The sequence below is a fragment of the Myxine glutinosa genome, chromosome 13 (assembly GCF_964187855.1).
Source record: "Myxine glutinosa chromosome 13, kmMyxGlut1.1, whole genome shotgun sequence".
Classification (NCBI taxonomy): Eukaryota; Metazoa; Chordata; class Myxini; order Myxiniformes; family Myxinidae; genus Myxine; species Myxine glutinosa.
This window is the reverse complement of record NC_136273.1, coordinates 27293133-27305632: the sequence shown is the minus strand read 5'-3', so window position 1 is coordinate 27305632 and position 12500 is coordinate 27293133. Positions and strand designations below refer to the sequence as shown.

At 44.0% G+C, this 12500-nt stretch overlaps 1 protein-coding gene across 1 annotated transcript in view; it reads right to left on the bottom strand.

Annotated features, from left to right (window-relative positions):
• Window positions 1-2630: 2630 nt before the first annotated feature.
• LOC137438326 (LIM/homeobox protein LMX-1.2-like) overlaps window positions 2631-12500 on the bottom strand; it is a 12075-nt gene continuing 2205 nt past the window's right edge. Inside the window, exons 2-7 of the mRNA XM_078767197.1 lie at window positions 6880-7112; window positions 5573-5748; window positions 5046-5123; window positions 4814-4928; window positions 4242-4394; window positions 2631-3767 (exon numbers count right to left, since the gene is read on the bottom strand). Coding sequence (XP_078623323.1) covers window positions 3610-3767; window positions 4242-4394; window positions 4814-4928; window positions 5046-5123; window positions 5573-5748; window positions 6880-7054 — 855 coding nt within the window. The 5' untranslated portion in view covers window positions 7055-7112 and the 3' untranslated portion in view covers window positions 2631-3609. The remainder of the gene's footprint in view (window positions 3768-4241; window positions 4395-4813; window positions 4929-5045; window positions 5124-5572; window positions 5749-6879; window positions 7113-12500) is intronic.

Here is a 12500-nt window from a genome sequence, read left to right as displayed (position 1 = left end):
CATACATTGCTGATTAATATCGGTTGGTACTTACTTTGGACATCACCAGCACCTTCTGTTTCTCTGGTACATTCCAAGTCTGCATCCGATGAACCCAGCCAGCCACAAACTATTTGTAGCCGTCCAGACTCATATAAGCTTTCATAGCTCCGAGACCTCTAGGCTATCCTGATGCCATCCCAGATTCTGGTCTCTGCAGATTAGTTCAACTGTTTGAGTTTGAGTATTTGGTGAGCAAGACTTAGACCCACCAATGCTGCCTCAAGAGTAAAAAGGTATTAAGTCAGACTCGGGTCGAAGGTCAGGGTCAGCGAGGGTCATTTGCGTCTTACACTCCAGTCGCATCAAAATCTGAGTCTCAAACCTGATCGGAGTTTGATATTCCAGATATAAACATTCCAGATCAACCAATTTTATTCCATCTGCAACCAAAACTGTAAACTACGACATAATACACACGGAAACATGCTGCATGGACGTAGACAGGACGCCGTCATATATGAAGATATTGATACACAAATGCAGAAACTCCTTGTATACTGTACACCAGTGAGAATAACTTCATCTAATAAACAATAATGGAACATCGTCACCCCCATTACACCGGGCTTTTGTAAAATAAATTAGAACCGTACTGGCCATCAATATACTGCATAAATCAAAGGAATCGGCGGATTTCAAAAAACAAATTTGATAAATAGCAAATAAATATAAAACCAACTTTTAAAAATGTTTTGGCAACTTTTTCTTTTTTGCGGACACGTCGTCCTATTCAAATCCACGTTTGTTGCCGTTTTCGAGAGTGCAAATCGAGAATTAATGAGTCCATGACAAGAGCTGCGACTGCCCTAGGAATGTCACCGGGAAAACAGATCTATATATAAGAGCAATTCATCATGGAATTCGTTTAATTAGAAACTCATTTTGTTTGCCTTTCCAAATGTTTAGCCCCAGGGTGAGGGCTTTTAGTTATTTATTTTTTTTCCTTTCTTTTGATGTAGTTGTCAGGTCTCATTCTTGTCTTTCCTTGCTATTCGGCAGTGTCAATGTTCTTCCTGTGTGTACATGTAGTCCGATAAATCCCTTACAGTAGCGACTATCACTGCAATCAAATTGACCTTTGCTTGCTATTAGTTTCGATGAAGAAATCATTTGTTTGACTGTTTTGTTTTTGCACCATACGTGGGTGGTTCAAGGGAAGGAACGGGAGGGAGACGGGAAATTGGAAGAAATCAAGGAAGATGATCGGAGCTCAAAGGGCTCAAATTATTCTGATCTGAATTATTCTGAATTATGCAAATTATTCTGATTCTGAGCTGATGATCAGTTAGTATTCTAGAATGAAAAATTCGAATTTCAGCCTCACATTAACAATTATTGGCAATAATTCCCGCTCGCTGTTTGGAAAGGGAATTGATCCACGGATGCGTTTCTGGCTCACTGCCCTTCATCAGCAAGGAATGACTCCGCCTCCCCAAGAGTTCAAGAGCAGAGTCGTGTGGTTCCGCACAAACAAGAAACTCAAAACGTTATGGGTCTTCAAAGTCAAATTACTGCTGGCGCAGAATCGAGGTCAAATGTCAGATTATAGTGTGGTTCACCATCTTCTGATGTTCATACGATTATTTTATGCGTTAAACCGGTGCAATTTGCACACCGGATCACATGACTGGTCACCTGACATTGAGTTCTCAACAACATTCTTTGAATGTGATGGTTGTGCCTTGTAAAAACTACAAAGACGAAAACTCAGAATATAGCTCTCATTTGTTTTGAGTGCAACGAATGATCCGGGAATAAATCAGATTTGTGTTTTGAAATGGAATACCAACATTGACATCAGTATTGATGTAAAAAATTGCATACCCTTGCGACCATTGCACATCGGCTCTTTTGGAAGGTTGCCTTGGTCATGCCCTGGAGAGATGTGTTCTGAAATATCCACAAATACCTTTTGTATATCTCATTAATGCCAACCTTCGTATTTTAGGGTTTATAGATCCCCCTGCCTAAAACAGCGTTGTTTTCATTATTTTTTTTCCTCACCAACATGGTATCTACATATAAGGTAAAGAACAAAATGACACCCTTTTTCTGCACCTCCCCTCCCCTCCCTCCCCCCCCCCCCCCAAATGTACTCTTTTTGAAATGATCTACAAATTTATGGCAATTCACGTCTAGACGGTTACCTGCATGACACTTTTGTTGGGCCGTATCCAAATTGCGGTGTATAGCAGTGTTTATTATGAATTGGCCAGTCGGAGGACAAACTTCAACCACTCGGTTTCATTTTCACAAAACCACAAATGTCTTTTTCCATCGCCGGATTTCCCGGTTTTTGGAACTATTTGCACCACCAACATTCGATCATGGTGGAATATAGAAAACATTACTAAACCCTAATTTACAAAGGCTGGCCTAAAAGTCTTTTGCTTGCTTAAAGGAAAACTTGGTGTTTATCAGAGTGAAATATCTAATACCGTATATTAAACAGAGCGGTGTTTGTATGTATTTTTGTCCGGTAACTACTCCAAGACCCTTGGGCAAATCGACGCAATTTTTTCGGATATCATCAGGAGGTCCCTACTTCAGGTTTTCCCAGAAATCGTTTTCAAAAAAAAAAAAAAAAAAAAATTTTTTTTGGGGATTTTTCCTGGATTTCTCATGGGTCTTGTTATTTGGATTATTTCTCCATTGTAGCGGACCAGTGGACCGAGGAGGGTAGTACTAAGGAAAATACAGCCATACAGGAGGTAACCAGGTAGGTTTATACTCGAGTTTGAGATGCGATGATATCACGGCCTCGTGTCTATTTGCTAGCATCCGGACGCGTGGTACGCGGGTCTCAGCAGCGGAGAAAGCAAGTCAGTCTAGGACTAACTACAGTCTCGAGCAGAAAGCAGGTGGAAATAAAGAAACGGAGTGGGGAAAGGAAGAGTGCAGTTTGCGCACTCACACACTGACATAGCGAGACATTATATTACATTTTTGGTTCTTCCCCGGCGGGTTTTTCAACAAGTTAATTGGTTAATTCGGTAGCGGCCTCGGGATGATGACAACTAATCAAGACTTCGGTTTAAATATTTTTTATTTCTGAGGTTAGCTGACACTATTTTCTATTTCATAATCTGGAGTTGAATCCCTGCGATGGCTACTAATGCTACGAGCATAAATGGGGCCGACGGAGCAAAAGCTGAAGAATTTGAAGAGGGAGAGTGAGGAAGAAGAGGAAAGAAGAAATATAAAATAATAGGAATTGAGAAATAGGATAACAATAAAGGAAAGATGAAGAAAGCCTGAAAGAGGAGGAGGAAGAGCAGCAGGAGAAGGAGGGAGAGGGTAAGATAAGATGAGAAGACAAATATATGCAGATAAATTTGTGAATACGGAGATGAAGATCCATGAGAATTTAGCAATACAGTTTACAAATGATTAAATGAAGAAGAATGCTAGCAACCATGTAGCAAAGCTCAAAAGTAGGTAATAAAGGTAAAGGTGTCACCAGAAACGCTTTTGCGATGGATCGAGCAAGAGGCGTAGACAGAAAGGACAAGGTGAGAAAATGGATGGTGGTTTGTTGCCGGGCATGTGCTGACAGGTAAACACGCTTCATGAGGTGAAGTAGGAATTCTGCATGGAGTACAGCCGGTCTATGGGGTTGCCCATGCGGGCAGGAAGCGAACTGCCTTCTGTGGTGGCTAAGAGGCAGTCGGCTTGGCTGAGAAGGGATGTCCCTCCCTCCAGGTTGTGGAAAATGGCGTCACTTCCTGAAAAGCGAGTTGCAATTAAAATGTGTTGCCTTTTTCATGGTATACAGTAAGGTGATGCAAGATGCCACTGTCAGGAGAGGTGGGCAAAGACCCACCCACACTCTCTTATTCTTCCCCCTTTCCCAACTGCAGAGGCCTCCTACTTAGTCCATTCATGTACTGAACATTCTTTCATTTGAAATTGTCTGAACATCATCAAGAGAAGCATATGCTGCAGACATTCACGATACTGGACATGTAATCAGGACTGAGGATGTTTTTTTGGGGGATTGTGGGTGGCGAGGGGGGTCGGTAGGGGGAATGGGAGGGGTCTTGCCCTACCTTTCTCAAGCAGAACAATTTTCTAGACTCTACTCCTCATCGACATATTCTCTACAGGTAACTGGCGTGTGAGTAACAACACTCCATTATTCATCAGCCTCCTAAATACACCAAAGAAGGAGTCCTAATGAAGGAGTAACACCAACTTACCATAGGGGTTCATGTGGTCACCAGGCATCTGTGGCGGGGTGAGTCCTTGGCAAAAGCCTTCTGGGTTGTAGGACGCCTGATCGAGGCCAAGGCTGTGGTTCTGGCTGGAGGTGTAAGGGCTAATAATGGCGTCCATTCCACCTCGTGCCATGTCTGCTGGGCATGGGATGAAGCCAGGACCATCACTCTATGCACATCCGTAATGAGAAAATCCACGAACATTCGGTGGTCATGTTACCATGCTGAGCAAACTTATTGAAGTGTGCCGTACACTGTGATGGATTTCATCACTGAATTAACATGTTAAACATTATTGCAACGAGTTGGCCTAAGTCCGCAGTTGCCTCGAGCTATCGGTTCTGTGGATCCATGGATTTATTTGACCCTAACAACGAGACATGAGCTGATGAATAGTTACAATACAGTATTTTTAAGATGGCCACTGACATGCTAACATCGTAAAGCCAGTCGCACCCAAATGCCACCCTAACCCGAGAGAAAGGACAATGTAAGACCGTAGGGAAGGAACTTAACGTAAAAGGGTTGTGATTGAAGAACATTGATGTTATTACCGTCTGCCTCATCCTTAAGACGTCGGCCGGTCCTGGTTTGGCCCCTTCCCGGGCCGAGCCTTTGCATGCTCTGCTCCTGCTGCTGCTGGCTCTGCCTCCTTGCCAGCTTCTTCATCTGGTGGCACACCTTACGCCATTATTGACCACTATATTTACGGAAAAACAATGTGTTATCCAGACCGTGCATCGTTATGTATTTGATTTGAGGCTTCACACTAGGAAAAAGACCCACCTTGGCCCGCTGGTTCTGAAACCAAACCTGCACCACGCGCACGCTCAGGCCTGTCTCCGCGGCCAACGTCTCTCGCACCTGGAGATGAGAACCGTAAACAGCAATGTTGCGGTTCTCCAATGGTTAAAAGGTCCTTGGTTCGACGTACAATATCCAGCTGATAGACATAGGGACCATGAGTATGAACAAGTATAAATGGAGATCAAAAAGTATCCAATCAACAAAATCACGCTTCATTTCAACCTGCAGGGAAGCGCTGCTTCCAGAACTCCGAAGCCAGAGCAATGACAATGCTGGATCATAATGGATCTCTCCACATGACATATCTACAAAGCAAAGTCACATGCTCTTTGGCTAATGAGCATGATGTCATATTATGGTATGACCTAACTGGAACGACCTCAGAAACAAAGACCCCAAGGTAGGGGAAAGCGAAGATCGTTTTGAGCAAGGAAACATCGGAAAGGTCCTAGAATGCACAGACAAAGGCAGATAAGTGACACAAGCCATGACCAGTTATTGCACACCTTACGGCAAGGTTTGGAGGAGACCTCGAACGAGGCTTTGAAGGCCCTTCGCTGCTGCGTGGTGAGGATGGTTCGGGGACGCTTGGGTCGCTTTTGCTCCTTTCCCTCTTCGCCACCTTTACCACTCTGTTGTGTGGCCGTGGACTTGAGTCCGCCCTCGTCGTCTTCACTTTTTACTGGGGAGGAATGAAGAAAGGTTGGTTGGGAGGGGGGGGGTGAGGTCTGATTATTATAGTTACATGATGATCGAACTACAGATAAAACGACATCAGCACTCGGTAAAGAGCATACCTCCGCCAGGTGAACAGTTTATGTTTTGTATCCCACTAATAGGCCGGATCTGGATTCAGACCTGAACCAAGGCCTAATTGGCTTGTTCTTTTCACTGAACCAACGCATCCACCCAAGTTTAGACATAACTCGTCCATAACTTTTTAAAATATCATGTTATATATCGCTTTTCGTCCGATCTCTCAATGGGCGAAGAATCACTTTAAAAAAATAAATAATTCTCATATCTGAATGTATATTCAGATCTTCACCAAAATCAAATCGATTCTCCCGTGTCAGACACCCAAATCATCCACCAAGTTTCATCTGAATTCGTCGACAACGTTTTGAAATTTCATGCGATATATCTTTTTTTTGTCCCATCTCTCAATGATGAAGAATCACTTAAGAATACATTTAGCTTCCGGATCCGGATCTTCACTAAAATCGAATCCATTTGTCCTCATCACACACCCAATCTGTACACCAAATGTCGTCAAAATCCGTCCACAACGTTTTGAGATATCTTGTTCACAGACAAATAGACAGACAGACAGGGGTGAAAATATAACCTCCATCCATCTTCGTTGGCAAAGGTAACTTTTGGTTAAAGTTTAAAAACTCCATAACAAAAAAACGTTAACCAATTTTAAAAAAGATTTTAAAAAAAACATACATTAGGGATGTCGGAGGTGTCCAAAGGGGTTAAAAACGAGGATATTTGGGCCTATAATGTTGCCATAAATTGTCCGACTTTTGTTTAAACATCTCAAAACTGATGACGATCTCAGCTTAGTGTTCAACAGGTCAATTTCACACACAGGTGAAGTCATCAACCACGAATGATCGATTAATTCATTGGTGGTTGCTTTGCTTGTTAAGGGAGAGAGTGTTATCCCAGATAACACAGAAGAATGTTATACAATGGCTTGACAAAAAATATTCAAATTGTTTCTTGAAAGGAACCGCACTAGCGTCATATTTGCTGATAACAGACATATTGATGAGATAATGAGTAAAGAAGAAGAGACACTAACACGAGTCGGAAGGTGCAGGGCTGATGGCGCTGAGCATATCCCTCTCCTTCTCGTAGTCGGAGCGGCAGAACAGCTGTCCCTCCTTGAGCACAAACTCGTCGCCTTTCTGGAGACGTCGGTCGCACACGCAGCACGAGAAACATCCCACGTGGAACACGGCCTCGAGCGCGCGCATCACCAGCTCCGAGGGGGCGATGCTCTCGAGGCAGCCGCTGCACTTCCGCACGAACAGCCTGGAGGAGGTTTGGGGGGAAAACAGGAAAAATGGATTGAGTTTCCGAACCCATTGCAGATGTGGAATTAGAAACCATTTATTAATTATATCTGAAAATATGGCAGAAACTTTGACTCTCTCTCCTTCCCCCCTAGTATGAGCCATAATTCTCCTTCTCTTTCCTCCCCTGGCCTCCCTCTCTCCACTTTCAGAAATAGCTAAGGTTGTGGACCCACTATTCAGAGAGCTTCTGGGTTTGAAAGGTAGAAACTTCGATGATAGAAAATCATACCTATCCGATGATCCAGGTGATTGAATAGGATGCTCAATAAGGGTTTGGAAGATTTCCAATGTCTCTGTCTCTCTCTGTCTGACTCTCTCTACCTCCTCTCTCTTTCTACCTCTACCTTCCCCATCTACCTCTCTCTCCCTCCCCCCCCCCCCCCCATCATTTCTCTACGTCTTCTCTCCACTTTCCCCCCACTCATACTCTCCACATTCCCCTCTCTCTCTCTCTCTCTCTCTCTCTCTCTCTCTACCCCCAACACTCTCTCTCTCCACCTCATCTCCTTCTTCTCTCTCTACCTCCCCCCTCTCTTTCTGTCTACCTCTCACCTCTCTACCTCCCCCCTCTCTCTCTACCTTCACACTCTCTCCCTACCTCCCCCCTCTCTCTCTATCCTCACCCTCTCTCTCTTCCCCCACCTTCTCTCTCTACCTCCCCCCTCTTTCTACCTCCCCCCTCTCTCTCTACCCCCAACCCTCTCTCTCTCTCTCTCCCCCTCTCTCTCTACCCCCAACCCCTCTCTCTCTCTCTCTCTCTCTCTCCACCCCATCTCCTCTCTCCTTCCTCTCTTTCTACCTCCCCCTCTCTTTCTCTCTACCCTCCCCCTCTCTTTCTACCTCCCCCCTCTCTCTACCTCCCCTCTCTTTCTCTCTACTCTCATACTCTCTCTCTCTGTCACCCTCTCTCTTTACCCCCACCTTCTCTCCCTACCCCCACCTTCTCTCCCTACCCCCCCCCCCCCTCGTTATTCACCCTATCTCCACTCTCTCTACCTCACTCTTCCTTCCCTTCCTTTTCTCAATTTAAATTCTCTCAAACTCAGACCGCCCCCCCCCACCCCCCAGTACATTCAGAATGATCATTAATTATGAGCTCCCGAGGAATTGGTGAAGATGTGCAATGGTGAAGCTGCGACAAGGAAAGTCATCTCGAGGCTTCATTTGGTGTAAAGATTCAGACGGTTTTAGCAGAAAGAGAAGATTCCGTTTTAATTAATGATGGCCTTTGAGATTTTTCATCCAAACGCTTTTAAAAAGAGTTTAACATTGCTCTTTGAGGGGACAGCAGGCAGTTATCTCGAACCCCCCAGCTCCATTCGCTCTCCAATATTTGCCATCATGGTTCAATATTTGCTGCTTCGCCGGCACCTTTGTCCCGCTTCCTCACGTTTGCTCTCAAGCCAGCACCGTGGCCTGCCTGCTAAGCTACGCCGTGGCTACTGCTCGCCATCTTTAAAAAGGGAATAAACCCAGCTCGAATTTCAAAAGGCTCACGATTACTCGGCTCACTTTATATCCCGATGTGGTAAATGTGCCATTTATCAGCAAATTCAACTTCCGAGTCATTTCCGAGGAGGCAGCCACTTCTTGCTATATGGAGGTCCCTCATTGGTTGTATGAAGCACGTGACACATCACAGCAAATCAGAGACCTCCAGGGCAAGAGGTGGCAGGATCCATCGGAATTACCTGTGAATTCACTGAAGTTGCATTTCAGGATCCATCGGAATTACCTGTGAATTCACTGAAGTTGCATTTCAGGATCCATCGGAATTACCTGTGAATTCACTGAAGTTGCATTTCAGGATCCATCAGAATTACCTGTGAATTCACTGAAGTTGCATTTCAGGATCCATCGGAATTACCTGAGAATTCACTGAAGTTGCATTTCAGGGTCCATCGGAATTACCTGAGAATTCACTGAAGTTGCATTTCAGGGTCCATCGGAATTACCTGTGAATTCACTGAAGTTGCATTTCAGGATCCATCGGAATTACCTGTGAATTCACTGAAGTTGCATTTCAGGATCCATCGGAATTACCTGTGAATTCACTGAAGTTGCATTTCAGGATCCATCGGAATTACCTGTGAATTCACTGAAGTTGCATTTCAGGATCCATCGGAATTACCTGAGAATTCACTGAAGTTGCATTTCAGGGTCCATCGGAATTACCTGTGAATTCACTGAAGTTGCATTTCAGGATCCATCGGAATTACCTGTGAATTCACTGAAGTTGCATTTCAGGGTCCATCGGAATTACCTGTGAATTCACTGAAGTTGCATTTCAGGATCCATCGGAATTACCTGTGAATTCACTGAAGTTGCATTTCAGGATCCATCGGAATTACCTGTGAATTCACTGAAGTTGCATTTCAGGATCCATCGGAATTACCTGAGAATTCACTGAAGTTGCATTTCAGGATCCATCGGAATTACCTGTGAATTCACTGAAGTTGCATTTCAGGGTCCATCGGAATTACCTGTGAATTCACTGAAGTTGCATTTCAGGATCCATCGGAATTACCTGTGAATTCACTGAAGTTGCATTTCAGGATCCATCGGAATTACCTGTGAATTCACTGAAGTTGCATTTCAGGATCCATCGGAATTACCTGTGAATTCACTGAAGTTGCATTTCAGGATCCATCGGAATTACCTGTGAATTCACTGAAGTTGCATTTCAGGATCCATCGGAATTACCTGTGAATTCACTGAAGTTGCATTTCAGGATCCATCGGAATTACCTGTGAATTCACTGAAGTTGCATTTCAGGATCCATCGGAATTACCTGAGAATTCACTGACGTTGCATTTCAGGATCCATCGGAATTACCTGTGAATTCACTGAAGTTGCATTTCAGGATCCATCGGAATTACCTGTGAATTCACTGAAGTTGCATTTCAGGATCCATCGGAATTACCTGAGAATTCACTGACGTTGCATTTCAGGATCCATCGGAATTACGTGAGAATTCATTGAAGTTGCATTTCAGGATCCATCGGAATTACCTGTGAATTCACTGAAGTTGCATTTCAGGATCCATCGGAATTACCTGAGAATTCACTGACGTTGCATTTCAGGATCCATCGGAATTACCTGTGAATTCACTGAAGTTGCATTTCAGGATCCATCGGAATTACCTGAGAATTCACTGAAGTTGCATTTCAGGATCCATCGGAATTACCTGAGAATTCACTGAAGTTGCATTTCAGGATCCATCGGAATTACCTGTGAATTCACTGAAGTTGCATTTCAGGATCCATCGGAATTACCTGTGAATTCACTGAAGTTGCATTTCAGGATCCATCGGAATTACCTGAGAATTCACTGACGTTGCATTTCAGGATCCATCGGAATTACCTGTGAATTCACTGAAGTTGCATTTCACTGCTTATTGGTGGATTTTCTCTCCACCAATCTAGGTGATTTGGGTAGGAACTTGTGATTTGTTCAAAGTGCCGGAGATAACTCGCCCACTCTTCACGAAAGACAACGAGATGTTTCAGGTCCACCAATGGCTGACGAATGCTGATGGTCCTGCATCCATGTCAATCCGAGGGACGGTACCCTCTCAAGGTGCATGTGAGGCACCAGCATGACAGTTTATAGCTGAGCCGAGATTCGAACCGAGGCTAGACAGCACAAAGGTGAGTGTGTGTACCTCTAGGCCATCCTGCCAGCTTCAATTCAAGCACTGCATTAAAAGGTATGATCAGGTGCAAGATCCAAAGGGTTGCACAACGTCAGCTGATGAGGGTGAATGAAAAACCCTCGCAGATACAGTACCATACATGGGCGAGTCATTTTAAAAAAATTATTCTTTTCTGCATAAATATAATTATACAATTTTTCCATCGAGTGCAATTTCATAATTTCTTATGATTATTGTGATCACTTATATCATCACAAGTAATAAACTATAACGGCACTCGGTAGAGAGAATACCTCCGCCAGGCGCTGCACAGTTTACGTTTTGGTATCCCACTGATAGGCCGGATCTGGATTCAGATCTTCATCAAAATTTGATAATTTCGTCCTTTGTCGCACACTAAAAATGTCCACAAAATTTCGTTAAAATCAGTCTGCAACTTTTTGAGATATCGTGGCCGCAGACAAACAAACAAACAAACAGACAGACAGGGTGAAAACATAACCTCTGTTCACCTTTGGAGGCGGAGGTAAAAATGTAAAACGATGTAGGGTATTTATTGCCAAAAACTATGTAATTAAGGTAGGGATGAAAAAATCATCACGTGAAACTATCCATACATCGCCCTTTGAACAATGGTTGTTGCCTGACAATCCCTGCATCCAAATGAATGATGGTGTACGAGTGTTTACATCCATGAATTTTACCAGATAAATATTAAACCGTTAAAACACACCACGCGCGAGCACACACACAGACAGACAGACACACACACACACACACACAAAGACACACACACACACACACACACGGACACGTGCGCGCACACACACACACACACACACACACACACACGGACACGTGCGCGCGCGCGCGCGCACACACACACACACACACACACACACACACACACACACATGCAGACACATCTCGTTTTGTCATTTCTGTTCCTCACAATTCTATCTCTCTCTCTCTTTTATTCACACACACACACACACACACACACACACACACACACACACACACACACACACACACACACACACACACACACACACACACACACTTAATTAATTGTACAGTATCGGTTGTTCCTAAACTTAAATATAAATAATTTAAAGGATTGCTGTACATCTATCTATAATTCCACTAATCTCTGTGTGTATGTTTGTTTGTTTGTTTGTTTGTCTGTGACCGCTGTTTCTCGACAACTACCGGTCCGATATACTTGAAACTTGCCAGGTATATTGCTGGGGACCCGAGGATGTGCCTTTTCAAGGTTTCATATTAATCGGACAATTACTTACCGAGCTATGTCCAAAAAACGATTCAACCAATCAGAGAGCAGCGAGCTATCGCGTGTGCCGAACGTGGCGAACACACTCTGCCTCGGATGGCACATTTGAGAGCGTATTCATTTATTTCCCGTCGGCAAACTATGTTGCCGTTAAACTATGTTTTAAAACTAATTAAAACTAATTTGCGATTCATCGTAACTGCGATTTGCGACCTTCCGGACAGTGAGGACTGCACTTCCGGCATCCAATCACAGAACGCGTTATTGCGTAGGCGTGGCCGATGTGAGAGCGAGCTGATGCTGAGCCCAGCGCGTGCGCCATTACGGTACGTAATTCGATTTCTTCCGGAGAAAATAATAATTTCTCGATTTCTTATGCGCATTATTTCTCCCAA